This window comes from Talpa europaea, assembly GCF_964194135.1.
Source record: "Talpa europaea genome assembly, chromosome: 7".
Classification (NCBI taxonomy): domain Eukaryota; kingdom Metazoa; phylum Chordata; class Mammalia; order Eulipotyphla; family Talpidae; genus Talpa; species Talpa europaea.
Window position 1 is genome coordinate 95281441 of NC_140074.1, and position 18705 is coordinate 95300145.

The 18705-nt window shown below is 39.3% G+C and overlaps 1 protein-coding gene across 3 annotated transcripts in view; it reads left to right on the forward strand.

Moving 5' to 3' along the window:
• The window catches only part of DNAH9 (dynein axonemal heavy chain 9), a gene marked incomplete at its 3' end in the record, with an annotated part of 308650 nt that overhangs the window by 178201 nt on the left and 111744 nt on the right, over positions 1–18705 (forward strand). For all 3 annotated transcript variants that reach the window (XM_084236563.1, XM_084236562.1, XM_084236564.1), the window contains exons 43-45: positions 1767–1963; positions 10144–10306; positions 13508–13631. In XM_084236563.1, coding sequence (XP_084092689.1) covers positions 1767–1963; positions 10144–10306; positions 13508–13631 — 484 coding nt within the window. The remainder of the gene's footprint in view (positions 1–1766; positions 1964–10143; positions 10307–13507; positions 13632–18705) is intronic.

Consider the following 18705-nt stretch of genomic DNA (forward strand, 5'->3'; position numbering starts at 1 on the left):
AGGGTTTCTCCTTCCTAGTTTTTTTATATATATTTTTACATCTTTCTTCTACTAAGAACACAACTTTTTGACCACAGAAGCACGTGTAATTAATTCTGCTTATCTCCCCCAGCAACACTTAGAATATCAACCTGAAGCACCTTTGGCTGCCCCAAATCTTAGTGTTTGTTATGAAAGAAAAGGTGCCCCAAGTTCCACCGAGCAAGCAATATAGTCCTGTGTCTACCATTAGAATCTTATGGCCCATGTGTGATAGGACATCACTATTAGGAAATCTCTGGTTTACTGTGTGAGTTGGTTTTCCCTCTCCCTTTACACAGAATGGCTCTGATCATAAAATTGGAAACTTATTATTTTGTTCATCAAAGATTCATTGTAGACCAGTCTTGTCAGAACTGCACTTTAGTCACTCCTCCCATAGATCATTAGTTCCAACTGATGCTATTAAGATTGATTCCCAATATAATAGCCCATTTTTAAATGGGAATGTGTTCCTACATTGCTTTCCCATGTGCTTCCCTCAACTAGCAAGAATGACTCTCTGCATTGCATCAAATCTTATCCAAATGTCTGAACATTTAGTTTATTATCTGGCAAAGCTAGAACTTAAGGGTTTTCTGGGACCCTGAAACCACCTTCAAAACATAGTCATTCTTTAATATCTAACTCTTCATATTTCTTTATTCTTATACCCAGGCAGCATCCCTGTTTTCCCTATAAATGCAATTATCATCATCACTTTCCCTACATTAGGTTTGATGAATATTGTCCCAAGGGCTTACATGGCTAACCCCATGGTGACATATGCCCTGAGTTATGCCCCTGCTGGTGAAAAGCATGAGGGTCAGCTCTTCCCTAGGTGGTTTTTCCATTCTGAACTTTAAGAATGGCAAGTGAGGACAGTTGCTTATGCTGGTATTACCTTCTACTTAAGCATTAGAAACCTATTGTTTCTTAAACTTGCATCTTCCACATCCTTTGTTAACTCCTGCAGTCTCCTGTATTTAAGTTTTGGCAAGTAATTCCCTCCTGAATTAAAAAAAAAAAAAGTTGCCATTTCAATACTTAGAGAATATCTTTTAAGTTAGTTGAGTTCTAGGAGGTATTTATTAAACATGCTAATCTTTGCCCAGAGGGCAATGTTTGATGCACAGTAAACCCAAATCTATATAAAAGTTTTATAAATAGGGAGTTTGAATATAATGCTTCAAGATTAGCTATGTCCCCATAAAACAAGCCAGTCAGTCACTTAAGGATAGTTGTGGCACATGCTTCAAACACCAGTCCCTCTGGACTTAGTCTTTGAATTAAACCTGGAGATCTATTGTGTTCAATCTCAGTGGAAACAGGAAAAAATGTTCTATGACATGGCTGTGAATTGGGAAGCAAAACCTATTGGAATAGATGTGTGAAAGTTCAGGTCATTGGGCTGTGATCCCCTAAAGAAATACCCCATGCATCCCCACCAACTCCTCTGCTCTCATATGGTCTTCTACTGTGCATGTAAGGGGGCACCTCCCACCTTCCATTTCCACTCCTCATTCCACAGGAATAATGGATATCATTCATGTGGAACTGATAAGCTAATATTAAACATCCACTTATAAGGGGTCCTCTAGAGGAAGAAAGTATCGGAAGGTCTCCCAACACTTGATTTTCAGAGAGCATGCATAGAGAAAAGTCAGATTTGGTGCCTCCACTCTGGATGGAACTACCAGATTTGAGAGTCCCTAAGGAGGGTCCTTTTTCCTGTGTCTCATTGCCAGGGTATTGAACAAACTACGGAGCAGACCCAAAGTTTGAACATGTATTGTCATTTTGCAAATGGCATGGGGGAACCCAAGTATATGCCTGTACAATCATGGGAGCTATTGACACAGACCTTGGTAGAAGCCTTGGAGAACCACAATGAAGTCAACACAGTGATGGACCTGGTTCTTTTTGAGGACGCCATGCGCCATGTGTAAGTATGCTTCTCTTGCCTTTCCTTAGCTCCCTCCTCTTCTCAACATCAGGAATCTCATTGGGCATTTGAGGACACTTTGGAAAAAAAAAAAAAAACACGGAAAAACAGCTACTGCTTCTGCCTTGAAGGTCAAGATGACAACTGATAATGAAATTACAGCTTCTACTACTGGCCTTAGAGGGCACATAGCATGAAATCTAGCCTAACTGGATTTATTTCCTTGTCAGCTGTTTACAATCCCCTGGTCATGATCGCAGGCATGCCAATAGAAACTTTAAGATCATGAAAGAGGCACCAGAACAGGGCCTCCCCGGTGGCACACGGTTGAGCACTGGGTTGTGAAGCTGCCAGCAGCATCTGCAGCACCAGTTCGATCCCCGGCCACGTGAGGGTCCCACATGGTGCACAGACCTCTCCTGCCGCCCACTGCTCCCCTCAGCAGTGTACTTCGGTCCTTCTGCCTGTTCTGCTCCCTGCTCTGGCTCTGGTGAATTCTCTCACCCTCCCGCGCTTCTGACTGTGCCCAGTGCTTGTATAAATAAATAAATAAATCTTTAAAAAAAATTAAAAAAGGAAAAAAAAAAAAGAGGCACCAGAACAGCTCAGGACCTGCATCACCACCCTGTATTAATCCGAGGACCAATTTTAAATCATGAGATTGGAGGTTTTTGTTTAAATGCACATAAATTTCAAAAACTAAATATCTCTTTAAATGTTGCTATCAAATGAATCATTGAGTGTAGAAACCAAGTCTCCCAGATAATTTATAGTCATGCCAGTGTTATAGCTACACTGCTGTCTACGTCCCCCAGTAATATGAGTCCACTTCTCTCTCCCATACCCCACCCTTACTGCCTGCCAAAATCCTTCCACCCTGCCCCTTGGTACTCATGGTCTTCAATAGCAAACTCTATTTCAGCTTCAGCTCCTCTAAATTTTTCCTTCACTGATGAATTCTGACTGAAACCTGACTGACCTGAGTTGAAAGCAGGTTTTTCTCTTCCTCATTCTATGTGCTCCCAGGTCTAGAAAGAGGTAAGAATCCTCCTTACCCACACCCCCCTCCAATGGCATACTTAAACCATTATCCTTTTGTTCTTCACCAAACTGATTTTTTTTTAAGATTTATTTATTTATGCATACAAGAGCTGAGGTACAGGCCGGAGATGCGGGGGGTGAGATGATCCACCAGAGACACAGTGGGGAACAGAACAGGCAGACTGACTGAAATACACTGCTGAGGGGAGCAGCGGGCGAGACAGGAGAGGTCTGCCTCACCATGTGTGTCTCTCCCTGGCCGGCTAGGGATCAAACTTGTGCTGCAGAGGCTGTGGATTGCTTCATAGTGCTGTGCCTAACCCCTTGCGCCACCAGGGAGGCCCAAAACCCTGATGTTTTGAAACACAAGCAGTTGGGCTGTCGAATTCTTGACCTGTCCCTGTTAACAACTTCCATGTGCTGACATCTAGTTACTCCACACCGTTTACCAATGACCTTCATGCATAGTCATCTTTCTCGCCTCAACTGGCACCACACTCCTGGTATCAGTGTAGCTCTTAGTCTTTATGCCCCATGTGCTCTTTAATCCATGACTTTTTCTCCCATCCCATCTCAACTACTCATTCAATCTATTCTTACCCTAGAACTTCTATTATCAATAATGAATCCACATCCCAAAACTCAATTTTAAACATTGTACTCTCTAATCTATCCTTATACCCACCTGTTCTAGCTTGTATTCCAAGTATTCTTTTGCATTTCAATTAAGATATTATTGACATGTAGCATTGTGTGTGTTTAAGGTATACAACAAAATGACTTAAGTATGTACTGCAAAATAATGGCCACAATAAAGTTAGTTAATAGCCATCACCACACATGGTTACATTATTTTTTTCCTTTTGAAGAGTACCTATAGACTCTACTCTTTTAGTAACATTTAAATATGTAATAAAGCATTTCTGACTAGAGTCATTGTGTTGTACATCCCTCTGACTTACTTATTTTATAACTGGAAGTTTTTACCTTTTAATCACCTTCACTAATTCCCCCACTCTCAAACCCCCTCTGGCACCCACAAATCTGCTCTCTTTCTATGTGTTTGATTTTTTTAGTTTCCACATGTAAGTGAGATTATACAGTATTTGTCTTTTTGTGTGACTTATTTCACTTAACCTAATATCCTCAGGTTCATTCATTTTGCTGAAAATAGAAATATTCCAGCTATTCTTAAATTTCATCAAGACTTGATTTCGTGGAGTCAACTACTTTCTCAAACTCCTTTGTCCCTCCCCCATATCATGGCTTTACCTTCCTCAACCACCATAGGCTCTATCCCAGTGCAATCTCCCCAGTTTTCTGTCATGACATCCATGTGACAAAACCCCACTCTCTTATTTCACAGTTGCACATAAGCATCTGAAGATTATTAGAGAAAAATCTTCCACCATGTTCCCTGGCTTGCTTCAGATTGTCAATCACAAATACCAAGTTGTCCCTCAAGTTTTCTAGAAATATTCCTCTACTAACCTGGCAGTTTGCTTTCTTCTCCTTCTCTTGGCAGCAGCAGTATCACACATTTTTTTCCCCTCTTCACAAGCTTCTAACATCCTCCCTTCTCTTTATTGACAGTTAATGAGCATGTCTCTTCTTTCAATGAGCTAATGAAAGTGGCCAGAAGAGAATTGTCTCATCTCCCCGTCATCATATCTAACAGCCTATCTGCATCCGCCCACAAATCCTTCCTCCCCTACTATTTTAGTTTGCGAACCATCCCTGTTCCTAAGGTCAGTGCCTCCATGTGTGCATTGGACCCCATGTCCTCTCACCATCTCACTGACATTTCTCCTTCTTGCAATTTTCTCTCCTCTCCTATCCTCTTGCCCTCCCCCTTTACTCCCTTCTGCTTTCTACCCTCCTACGCCATCACCAATTCCTGGGTCTTATGCATCAACATACAAAGATGCTGTGTAATCATTTACAATAAGATAATAAACTATTCCTAGACTCATCTCTTCTCATTTCCTAACCCTGTTTGCTCTGCTCCTGCTTACAACAGAACTCTTCAAAGACATTGTCAATATTCACCATAATTTCTGAGTTCTCACCCTTTCCTCGGTATATGTCTTAGCACTTGAACAAAGAAGCTCGAACCAAAGTCACCACAGACCTACCTCAAGTTCAAATCAGTTGTCACTGCTGGGTCCTCACTTGATATTACTTGACCAACTGCTGTATTTGTCATGATTAATCACTTTGTTTACATCCATCCATCTATCCACCCATCTGCCCAACGCATATTTATTGATTAGACAGCTTCAGTATGAGTGCAGGAGTTTTTATTTAATTCACTGCTAGATCTTCAACCTAAGACAGTATCTGGAGTGTAGCAGGTACTCCGTAAAAACTCTTAGAATATCATGTGGGATAAATGATGTGGAGAAAAATTCAGAGAGAAGAGGAATAGAGAGTTCAGGGGTGATTACAAAGTTAAGTAGGGTGATCAGGAAGGCCTCACTGAAGAGCAAGCATTTGATATGATATGCCAGAGCTACATCTAACTTAGAATTCACTATCGCACCGGTGTATGGCATTTTGCAGACTTCAATTTTTTCAGTTTTCACAAAAAACCTGAAGAAAGAGAGGTCTACTATTATCCCTATATTATAAATGGGGAAATGATACCCTGACAGATGAGGGAAGTCTTCTAGGGTCACACACACTAGAAATAGTATGTGTGCTCCTCACCATCACAGTGTAATGTTTCCTCAAATGTTAATCAAGGATAAACTCCTTGAGCACGCAGACTGCTGACTCTCCAGTACCTTGACCAGTGTCTGGTACATAAGGAGCAGTCAGTAATAAGGGTTTTTAAGATATCTATTAACTAACCTGTGAAGTTTCATTGTATATTTTCCCCCTTGCTTAAGAGGTAACAGAGCCTGAGCCATAGTCTTGGAATCGAAGCAAATCTTTGTCCTTTAAGGATAAATTTAACTTGGGAGAATACCAAATGATTCAGCCAATGTGATTTCCATCAGGGAAATTGACTAATACTGCTTTTAGGAAAAAATAAAGGCAGGCTATGAAAACTGGCTGGTCTTCTGGGGCTTCAAAACAGACTCCAAAGATAGTTGCCAAAAAGAAACCTGTGCTGTGTTTAACAATGGCAAAATAACTGGAATAATGAAACTGCCAGAGGCATATTTTGATGTGTGATTTCCTGTACATTTGTTTTAAAATATCACCCCCCCATGACATCATCTTTGCATTACCTTCCCTCCTGTCTCTGGAGTTCCTTGGCCCTTCTTTGCTGCCCCTACCAGTCAGACAGAACAGAAGCATTCTCTTCTCATGCCAGGAAGAGAAAAGTCAAACAATACAGTGAGAAACATAGGAAATCTAAGAATATTGGAAAATTCCATGGTCTTGCATCATTTCACACGAAGGATCTGGGCTCACTCCATGAAGGTCTTATTTTCTGATGCCCAAGGTGGGAGTAGGGCAGGGCAGAGGAAATCTCTGTGTTTTCCCAGGAACCAATAGGATGGGCAAAAAGGTGGATGTTCAAAAGTGCATAAGACATGTTGACTTTGATTTTATAATCTTTCAATTTGTTCTTACCACTTGAGTTCCTAACCTTTTTCTCTTGTTTGAATTACCCACACCTTTCCCACATTTTGCTGTTCTGGCTTTCTGCTGCTTTTATGTGCAACCTAATAATGGAGCACTATGTAGTGGCAGCAGGCACAGGCTCTGGAGACAGAGTCAGGCCCCAGTTCAAATCCTGGGCTGCCACTAACTGACTGTGGGGATTTGAGAAGGATATTTACCTTCCCAAGCCTCAGTTTTCATATCTGAAAAATGAGGATAGTAAGAATGCCCACATCGTAAGGTTTTTGCTATCTACATGCTGTGATTGGCACTTAATTAGCAGTTTATAAGCATGGAGATTTCTTTGTGCTATTGTTTTCTGCCTTTAATAGTGCCACTTTGCTCTTTTACTGACTTCTTTCACCATTTCAGCAGTCTCTTGTCCTACTTTTTCTTAACATTTTCAATTAGATCTTTTCTCTGCTTTGGTATAATTTTAATCTTTCTTTCTCTTTGATTTTTCATTCCCATGTATCTTTTTCTGCCTCCTCTTTTTTTCTCTTAGAATCCTTTCACAATCAGGGCCTCCCCGGTGGCACAGCGATTGAGCGCTGGGCTGCAAAGCTGCCCACAGCCTCTGCAGCGCCGGTTCGATCCCCGGGCACCGGCGTGGGTCCCACGTGGTGCACAGACCTCTCCTGCTGCACCCACTGCTCCCCTCAGAACTGTGTTTCATCAGTCTGCCTGTTCCATTTCCCGCTCTGGCTCTGGTGAATTCTCTCACCCTCCTGTGCTTCTGACTGTACCCAGTGCTTGTATAAATAAATAAATCTTTAAAAAAAAAAAAAGAATCCTTTCGCAATCATTAACCAAAAAAGACCCTCAGATGTGCTTCTCTTGGGACCCTTCTATTGTGTATCATCAATTCTCTGGGTGGGGGGGGTGTATATGTATATGTTCAGTCTTCAATAAACCAGCTTCCTCCAGCTGGGCTGTGCAACATCTTCAGCTCTTGTTATTAATCTCCCAGAAATTCATGGAAGTGCTTAACTTAGACAGACTTGGTTTTCTGGCCCAGGAGCCCTTTAGAATATTGATCTTCTCTTTAAATTTTGTAATTTAAATGCAGAGTCCTTTGCCCTAGCCAGAGGTTGTTAATGAATCCCCAGCTGGAATCTAATGCTGACAGTTGCAATCTTAACCATTCTTCTTTGAAAACTTCAAGACTAGTGATACATTTTCCATCTAGATATTGAATAGCATGGACCTTGCTAAGCTGAATTCAGGCCTTTCAGAGCAGAGCTGGGCATTAGGTGGCCCAAGATGGACCTCTCCTCCTCCCCTTCCTTTTCCTCTTGCATATTTCTCTCTCTCCTCCATTAATCAATTCCTGCACCCTCCTTTTTTCTTTCAGAAGAGAAGGCCTGAATATCTTAGCACCATATTTTCTCCTTTTATCGTTAGAGTCAGGTAGCATCTAATATAAACACAAACAGATGATTCCTTGCACCAAACATAGTGAACAATCGTGTGTGTCACCCCCAATGCAATGCTGAGTATAAGACATGGATTATTTTGTTTAAATTTAACACAAATGTATTGGATAGCTTCAAAGTACTAGTACTACAGGGAGGACAAAATGAGTGTATTCACTCTTCAGATGTCTAGAAACTATGGTTTAATAAGGGAGAAAGATAAGATAGAGTAAAAATGTTACCGCTAAATAATTAAAGTAAAATCATTAAAGAACCAAGTATAAGTCAATAAAAACCTGAATATTTAAGACAATAAATTTTAACCACATAAATTTGTTGGCAAACAATTTTAAGTCCAGACAGCTAAAACTTTCTGTACATTCTAATTCAACTAATATAATCTAACATATTCTAATTTTTCAATATAACAGATACATCTTTTGATCAATTCTACATGAGAGGAGTACCAATTGATGCCCCCATTTGGGGGAGCAATTTTTCAGTATGTATCAAAAGGCATAGAAATTGTCTTATTGCTTCAATCAGCAACTTCTAAGATCTTAACCTCTGGAAATAAATAGGGATGTAAAGTAAAAATATTTGCATAGCGCCACTTATAAATGGAAGATGTTAGAAACAGCCTAAATATCCAAAAGCATGCTATTGCAAGCAAACAGCTTATTCTATGAAATGAGCTATCAATACACTTTAAAAACAAAGTTTAGCAGACTACTCAGTGGCATAGGGAAATAATCACAGTGTATTGGCAAGTGAAGAAATGGTTTCATAACACTATGCTGAGTATAAAATGTCAATCTAGTTTTGAAAATATACAAGATAGACACAGTATATGGATTAAATGCATATTCATATATACATTTACATAACATGTACATTTACATATGCATATACATCATTATAAACATACAGAACCTTAGGTAAAGTCTGTAAGGACATACAATTAATGTCAATAGTGTTTATCACAAGATCTAGAATTGTGGATGTTCTTCTATATTTTATGCACTTTGTATGAGGCAGTCATTTTTAAGATCAGAAAATAAAAAATAGAAGTTATTATTATAAATAATATAAGCACCCTACCTAAGGTATATCATAGTGCTAACAGAATTATAGAAAAAATTGGTGGTATATTCTGAAGGACACACAGTAAACAGCTTTAATTTTTTTTTATTGAAGTAACATTGGTTTGGCAGTTATAAAAATGATGAAAATTTGCCATTTATAACAACTTGGATGGAGGGCAGTGAACAGCTTGTTCTAACAGAAGCATCTGAGAAAAGGCTGGAAGGGGCAGGAGGAGTACCTTCCTCTGGAGGGCCATTGTCTAAACCCAGGGCCTGGGAATATTTCCCTATTAGTGGAGCAAGAATATGGGTACTGAGAGCAGTAAGTATAAATGTAGAGAGAAGAACCCAGAAGTCAAGGAAGTGGGTGTCTTATAGGTTGACACTAAGAATCCACCAATATTCCTTCTAAAGCCATCAAGATTCAAGAAGATTAAAGGAGGGAAAGACACGAGCTATGTCATCATCATTCTCTGCTGTTCTGCCAACTTTAAGTGTGCATGTTCCTAACATGAACAAACTTTTCTATTGCTGCTTATCCTCTAGCCTACCCTGATTTTTATTTCCCTAATTGTATGTATATACATCATTATAAACATACAGACCTATTTTTCTCTTTTTCCCCATTATTTTTCTTTTTCTCTTTTTCCTGTCTTCTCCTCTTGCCTAAAAGCATAAATAGGTGAGTCAAAGTGAAGTGAGGAAGGCAGTCAGGGTGAGACTTGACTGGGGAGGGCAGGGAAGGGAAGTTCTACCTTTCACCCTTCACCATCACCTGCACCCTCCAATCCCATCTGACTGCCATAAACTCTTCGTCTACTGCCACTAGCCACAGGCAGCTTTGGTTTAAAGCAAAATACTTGGGCAAGAAAGTGAGACCAGGTTTGCAGATAATCTAAGTTTCCCACAGTTCAGCCCACATTGGGTCTCTAAGGAGAGTTCCAGCTTTAACTTAGACCGTTAGGTATGCTCTTCACAGAGAAAGTCTGATTAAAGCCATGTGCTTCTGCTTCCTTCTCTTTAGCTGCCATATCAATCGTATCTTGGAGTCACCGCGGGGAAATGCTCTACTGGTTGGTGTAGGTGGAAGTGGCAAGCAGAGTCTGACCAGGCTTGCAGCTTTCATTAGCTCCATGGATGTATTCCAGATCACACTGAGGAAAGGCTACCAGATCCCCGACTTCAAGGTGAGCAGGTTGGGCAACTGTGGAGAAGAGACTCAGCCTCTCTCCAACTCCCTGCACTCCCTGTCACTCTTCATTAGCTCACCAATTCCAAATGCCCTTCCATTTTCTTCTTAGTCATTGGGCTGGTGATGTGGGGGACTGTCTCCTTATTAGGATCAGCTTGAGTATGCTGACCTTCCCGAGGTCTGCGTTTATGACACCTCAGTTGTTTTGAGTTATACCTATGAAAGCTTCTCGCACCCAAATCAACAGCATATCTATATCAAATTCAGCATCTAGCTCCCTGGCAGCTCTAGTGGACTTAAGTGAAATTCTGACTGTCTGTGTTTCATAAGAAATTCATATTTTAAAAGATGGTTTCAGTAACCACTGGCAGCTGGAACCTTTATTGACATTTCTTAGATTTAGACTTCAGGCATTTAGGAACCACAATGCATGTTGTAGGAAGTGGGGAAAGCATTATATACCATCCTCAAGGGTCACTTTGTCCACACACACACACCCTCCTTTTTTTATCCATGGCCACTATAGAGGAATAGTAGGAAATCATGATGTAATTTCCATCCAGATGCTGTCCTTGCTATCTCTGGGAGAATTCCAGCCAGCATTGAGCCAGACCAACCCGCCAACCCTCATAGTCTCCCAACCACGGTGGGACAGGCAGATGCTCACTGATGCTCTGAAACCACAGCTCCACTTCTTGGAAGTTGACCAAATCTAAGCTTATGTATGTCATGCACACATTAGTTCAAACATCAGCCCTTTCAATAAAGAGAATACAAGATAGTGCATGAGAATTACACATTTATCATATAATCCAAGACAGTGGTTTTCAACCTTATTTGCTAGAATCCCCTTCAAATAAAGCTGATGACTATATCCCAACCCCTCAAAATTCTCACTCAATTACTATGAGGAGTGACCTAGGCATTAGAACTTTCCAAGATCCCCCCTCCTCAGGTGATTCAACTAAGTGTTAAGAAACATTGCCTTAAATTATAACAATTATGTGAGAACCATTACCTTATAAAAAAAAGTTTACTAAACTTAAAGGGGAATTATTTGGACATGAAGAAAACTTTGCTGTAATGAAATGTATGAGACTGTTAGAGAAAGAACTTTGAGTGGTGCATGAGAGAAAGAAAAGAAGGTCAGGGACTGATGTTTGAGCTTTGGTAGCATGATACTCTAAAGGAACCAGGACTAACTGAGCTGCCATTCAAAGCATGGCCTCCCAGCCTACAGTTTTTTTTTTTGTGGATTTTTTTTATTATTTAAATTTTATTTTTATATTCCCCTTATAATTACAACCCCCTTATTTTGACTCCAAGCCTTCCTTTCCCCACCCCTCACCCCCCACAGAGTGTCTCTGGTTCATAGTTTGTTGATTTTGATATTTTCTTTCTTATAGTTATTCTTTTTCCTGGTCCCTTATTTAAGTTTTCTAGATTCCTGCTATGAGTGAGACCATCCGGTATTTTTCTTTTTCTTTTTGGCTTATTTCGCTGAGCATGATCCCTTCCAGTGCCATCCATGTTGCTGCAAATTGCATGTGTTTATCTTTTTTGAATGCTGAGTAATATTCCATGGTGTATATGTACCACATCTTCTTGATCCAGTCATCTATTTTTGGGCATTTAGGCTGTTTCCAAAGCTTAGCTATTGTAAACAGTGCTGCTATAAACATAGGCGTGCAGGTGCTCTTTGGAATTGATGTTTCTATGTCCTTTGGGTAAATACCTAGGAGTGGAATTGCTGGATCATATGGAAGCTCTATGATTAGTAGGTCCAGAAATCTCCACACAGCTTTCCATAGTGGTTAGACCACTTTACACTCCTACCAACAATGCAGGAGAGTTCCTTTTTCTCCACAACCTCGCCAACATTTGTTGTTGCAACTTTTTTAATATGTGTCATTCTCACTGGTGTAAGATGGTATCTCATTGTAGTTTTGATTTGCATTTCCCTGATTACAAGTGATGTTGAACATTTTTTCATATGCCTGTTGGCCATTTGCATTTCCTCCTCAGAGAAGTTTCTTTTTAGCTCTTCTGCCCATTTTTTGACTGGATTATTTTCTTTGTTTTTGTTGAGTCTCATCAGCTCTTTGTAGATTTTTGTGATCAGTCCTTTATCATTAGTGTTGGGTGCAAAAATTTTCTCCCAGTTGGTGGGGTTTCTCTTTGTTTTGGTTATTGTCTCTTTTGCTGTGCAGAAGCTCTTTAATTTGATGTAGTCCCAGCTGTTGATCTTTGCCTTCACTATCACTGCTTTGGGTGATGTGTCTGTAAAGATGTCTTTGAAGTGCATGTCATGTAGTGTTTTGCCTATATTTCCTTCTATGTATTTTATGGTTTCAGGTCTTATGTCTAGTTCTTTAATCCATTTTGAGTTGGTTTTTTTGCATGGTATGAGGTAGTAGTCAAGCTTCATTCTTTTGCATGTAGCGACCCAGTTTTCCCAGCACCATTTATTGAACAAAGTTTCTTTGCTCCAATGCATATTCTTTGCTCCTTTGTCAAAGATTAGTTGACCATAAATCTGTGGGTTTATTTCTGAGTTTTCTATTCTATTCCATTGGTCTGTGTGTCTGTTCTTTTTCCAATACCATGCAGTTTTCATGATTATGGCTTTCAGCCTACATCTTTTAATGCATGCCAACAATGAGTGTTGTGTGTATGTGTCCTCCCCAACACATATTTTCCCAGAAGTCTTTTGCTGGAACTAGTCATAAGAGCATAAGTTACTGCTAGAATATGACATATTTATCCCCCAGGGCAGTGTGAGACCAAACACATGACTCTTGTCAAGACCAAGAGCAATCACTTGCTTTCTGGGGAAGGTTATTTACTTGTGTGATAATATAAGTAATACAGATGAACATCATTATGCTTTGAAAAGCTCTTACATCTCTGCACAAAGCAGAAGCTCCAAAACCTAGCACAGGAGCCACAGTGGTCATATGAATTAAAGATGGTCACTGTTTAATTTTTCTTACTCACCTCTGTTGGGATCAATGCCTGGGGTCCAGGCATATTTTGCCGCCTATTGATGCACAACAACACTATTCCTACCTCCCACTGGCATCTTGTACTAGTTCCCTTGAAAATAGATAAATGGATCCATTCCTGAAGAGTGGATTGGGGTCTCTTTTGAAAAGACCTACTTCTCATAGATTTCTAATGCTAATTGTTTCTGCAGGTGGACTTGGCCAGCTTGTGCCTGAAAGCTGGGGTGAAGAATGTCAGCACAGTGTTTCTTATGACTGATGCCCAAGTGGCTGATGAAAAATTCCTTGTTCTAATCAATGATCTCTTGGCATCTGGTAAGAGACTCTTTGCTCTTGAATGTCTACAATAAAATTCCCCTAAGTCAAGGTCATTCAAAAGTGGAGACTTGGTCCAAGATCTGAAGAGCTAGGTCACAGTCATGATAAAAAAAAGTTGATGCAGTGGAGGAAAGGTTCATTAAGGGCCTTCTCAGTGTTGATGCTGTGTCTGCTGTCTGGGCTCTTTCATTATCCTTTCAGTACAAAACACAAAGTAATCTTGGGACTTTCTTAATAGGAGTAGATGTGATTACTGGAACATGAATAGGTTAAGGGTCTGTTGACCTGCGGAGCCCAGAAAAGAAGGTACTATCCCCTGCCCATATTCAAGACAGAAACAAGAGTGCACACAGCATTTCAGGTATGTTAGACATTAACAGGAAGATACATACACAGAGAATAAGCACACCTGAAACTTATACAATAGGATAAAATTAAGTTGCCAACTTAATTAATCAAGGATTCAGAACTTTATGAAAACAAGAACAGAAGTAGAATATCTCTACCTGGTTGTCCTTGGTTTCCAAAGACCTTATTGACAAGCACTGTCCACTGACACTCTCCGGGCAAGACAGGACTTCAGGGGAAAGTTCAATTCTTGATACTTCATTGTTTTTATTTATTTAGGAATTCAACACTTATAGCAACCATTCCAGAAAAAAACATGTGTGTATGTGTGTACATAGAAACACATAAATGTACATAAGAATAAGTTTATATATAAGTAAATAAATATATATATGCACAGAATGTATATATAAATAGATATACCCAAGAATACAAGAATATATGTGTGGGGGTTAATGTATATATATATATTTGTGTGTGTTTGTGTGTGTGTGTGTGTGTGTGTGTATAAGAATTTGCTTTCCTGCATCTCAAACCAAATTCAGCATGTACAAAACTACCCCTTTGAAAAAAAAAAAATAAAACTACCCCTTTGTCCAGGTTAAGAAATCAGTCAGTGCACAGATGTTCCAGAGCAAAATTTCTGCCTCCAACTTTCCAGCATTTCAGAAAGTCCATTTCTCCATAGTCCACTGCCTCTTTGCTAAAATACTCTTTACTTTATAAAATCCAAGAATCATAGTGTATTTCTCTAGCATCTACTCCACATTGTATGTAATATATTTCAGTATGCTCCTGCATAAGATACTTAAAACTTTGCTGCCTTAGAAACATTGTCTACTTCAAACTTTGTGCCCTTGTATCTCAAGGCATTTTACAGTTAGTTCCAAGAAAAGTCACTGGCCCTAGGTGCAGACCATGCACCAGCTGCTCTGTGAGCAACCTTAGGCTTATTTCTGAAGGGAACCAGAGTCCCAGGATCCTTGCTTGCTGGCTTCAAGTGTCATGTTGATACCATATTCTCATTCCTTTCCCAACTCACCCTTTTAAGTTGGTTTTACATCCAGGAGTTTGCCTACTAACTCCTATACCTATTCTCCTCCAACCCAACAAAATTTTCCCTTGCTAAATACTGTCTTTTTAACATCCCACCACCTTCTACCACAACATCTCACCTATAAATTTCCTTTTTCTCATTTTACTAAGTTATAACAATTTCTGTCTCACCCTAAAGCTGTGTCCTAAAGTCTAATTTCTAAAACAATTAAAAAAGGATAAATCTGTGCTTCCACAGACTTACAGTTTTAGAGATGCCAGGCATATTGCCAACTTTACTCTCTCTCATTGGCTCCAATCCAGCCAGGTCACCTTCTCCTAAAATAATGTCTGAGACACAGAAGATGTTACATTTTTACCAATTGAAATTTTAAATTTTAAACCTCATTAAGTATTTTTAATTTTTCATTTATTTTTAGAAGAGAAATTTACTCATTTTAAAGAACTTTCTTTTAAAGAAATTTCTTTTAAATCCTTCATGAGTTGTAGACTTAGACATATCCTTACTTTAGTAAATGACCATTTGTTTTAATGTCTCTTTTAAAATTATGTTTATGATGGTAACATTGATTTACAACATAGCATATGTTTTAAGGGTACAGATTCACACCTCTACAAATGTATGTTATCACACGACACCCCCCATCAAAGCCCAATAATCCTCCACCATAGTCTATTAGGGCCCTTCCCTCCTTTACTCTCCCAGCCCCTCCAAATTTTCTCAAGTTAAAATGAATTTCTGAAACCCCACCCAGTGAAAACTTGATGCAGTCAGCCTGCTCCAAAGTCATAGAGTTCTAAGCTCACATTTCACTTTCAAGACTTCTCTATAACAAGTAAGATTTTTATGCCCATGTGAAAATGGAAATAGAATGTAAATACTTTCCTCCTCTGGTCTTCCTCCCTTTTTTCTTAACCACTTTGACAGGGAGAACTAGAGCATAGCTTAGCCCTAATTTTCCCTGTCAAATAAATAATTTCTAGCTAGAAATTGAATGTCAGCCCAGGCAGAGCTGCAAGGATTCTTCAGAACCCCCAAACCCTTTGTTTTTCAATTTATGGGCTGTGCAGTCACTCCACTCAGATAACACAAGGCAAGGACCTGCCTTGCTGTTAACTCATACCTTTCTAATTATCTAATCCTGTTAAATTGGAAATTAAATTACAGTGAGTGAATTTCACTGATTCAACTCTCCCCGAAACGCCTTCCTTAATGACCAGATCTCATGTGATAGACTAGCTGGTTTCTTCCCACATTTCTTATGTTTTATTCCTTGGTTTCCTAACAACATTTCCAAATCCAAGCCTTCATGGTAAGTCATCGTATGAATACCATTTTTGATACCAACAAAACTTTTCAGAATCCATCAACATGCCAGTTGTATGTACCCTAGGTAGGTTACAGAGTTACATAAGGAAACTCTATACCAAAGTTAAAAACTTAAATTTTAAGTTAACTGGTTTAATTAGCAAAAGATACACAGCTGTGTAGAAAATAGTGTTCACCCTCGTCAGGAGCAAATGAAGCATATCTTTGAGTCACTTCCTTTGGCTGCCAGAGTCCTTAACAAGGGTCATGCAGCTACTGGTGAAATGATGCATGAAATGTAGGACCTTGCTGAACTTGAAAAGTTCAGCTCTTGTTATGTTCTTACTGCCCTGTTATAATAACTCTTGAAGAATGTACACTGCCATCAAATCCACATATTTCAGAAATTCTTCCAAAAGTTGCTCTTTCTTGGTCCTTGAACCAAACTCAGCATCAGCAAGGCCCCGTCTGATCTAGAGGGATGTGGGTGGTGGTATATGGCCATTTTTAGTTGGTGGAGAGATTTATCTGGTTAATCCCTAATCCAGAGGGAGAAAACAGAATCATTCCCTTACTTTCTGGTGTAGAACATCTGCTAACCAGTATTTCAGAAAACTGATATTCACTATCAGCTCAGACGACCTGGTCTTCCCCAGGTGTAGTGTGTCCTCCTTGCCTATCTCTGCTTCTTTCTTCATTTTACTTTGAGATCTCTCATTAGCATTTTCCTTTTGCTTTTCAAAAAGCTTATTGACTTCAGAATTAGGATTTCCCTTCTCTGATTCAGACTAGATCAATTTCCAGTTATTCATATATTTGAAAACCATTTGTTAAACTCCCATGTTACACTCACTAAGTGCTGTGCTCAAAGGTGAATAACACACAGCTTCTTTGTGGTCTGTTGGAATATTTAGAACCATTGGGTCCCCTCTGTTACAAAGTTATTTGCCTCTCCATCTCCAGACTGTCCTCTTTATACTGGAGCTAAATCTTCTCATGGCATATAAAACATGAAAATATCACCTCATCTTCCAAGCTTAGACCCAGGTTTGACATGTTAGTGGTTTACCCACATCACACAAGAACATAGAGTCTGTAAATATTTGTAAAGACTTAGCATTGTATTGTTCTTCTCCCATGAGCACCTGGAACTGAACTCCTGGAAGGACCACTGTGCTTTTTATTAGCTGAATTCCATCCCAATTTCCCTGGTAATAAAAATGACAAAGTGTGGGGCAAAAGAGCAGCCATTAAGCATGAACATGCACCAGATCTCCTGAGCACACTTTATGGTTTCAGTAGATTTGTTTACCCAATACAACCACAAACAACACTCTGGAAATTATTTATTATTAATATTTTAAATTTATTTATTTATATATCTTTTACTTCATTGTTCATTTTTGTACAGTATTTGCTTTCTCCTCTCAGGTGTGGTCCCTGTAAAATTCCCACCACCAATGCACCAGTGCACCATCACCATAGTCCCTTGTGCTCTTCCCTCCCCTGTTTTGACCCCTCTCCTTCCCCCTCCCGTGCAGAATGTCTCTGATTTATAATTGCCTGTTTATTTTAGTTTTTATTTTTTTTCTGATTCCTTATTCGGTTCCCCTATATTCCTCCTATAAGTGGAACCATCCTTATTTGGTTCCCCTATATTCCTCCTATAAGTAGAACCATCCAATATTTTTCTTTTTCATTCTGGCTTATTTCACTGAGTATAAATCCCTTCCAGCTCCGACCAAGTTGCTGCAAATGGCATGAGTTTATCTTTTTTTGATTGCTGAATAGTATTCCATTGTGTATATATACCACATCTTCTTGATCCAGTCATCTATTTGGGGGGCATTTGGATTGTTTCCGTAGCTTACCTATTGTAAATAGTGCTGCAATAGATTCCTAGGAGTGAAATTGCTGGCTCATATGGTAGCTCTATTTTTAGTAGTTTGAGAACCTCCACACTCATCTGGAAATTTAAACCAGCATCCTGTTGGTTCTCTAGATGCCAATAGAAATGCCAAAAAGGAAATGCAGAAAGATAGTTAAGTGATCGGCCTTTATTTTGTTTCTCAAATTTTATTGATTTTCCAATCATTTGCCTAACCATATACATTTTGGAATACAATTGCAGAAGTCCATATATGTGTATGCCTCATATGATTCCCATACATCTTATTTGAGAGTTTTTTCCCATACACTACATTTATCCAAGAGATAATCAGTTGCCACTTATTTTACCCCCTAACCATTTCTGAATCCAGTATCTTCTCTATTATGCCTCCCACTTATCTTTTCATTTTTTGCTTCATTAAACACAGGTACTTCGTAACTAATCTCTTTATTTCCTAGTCAATAGCC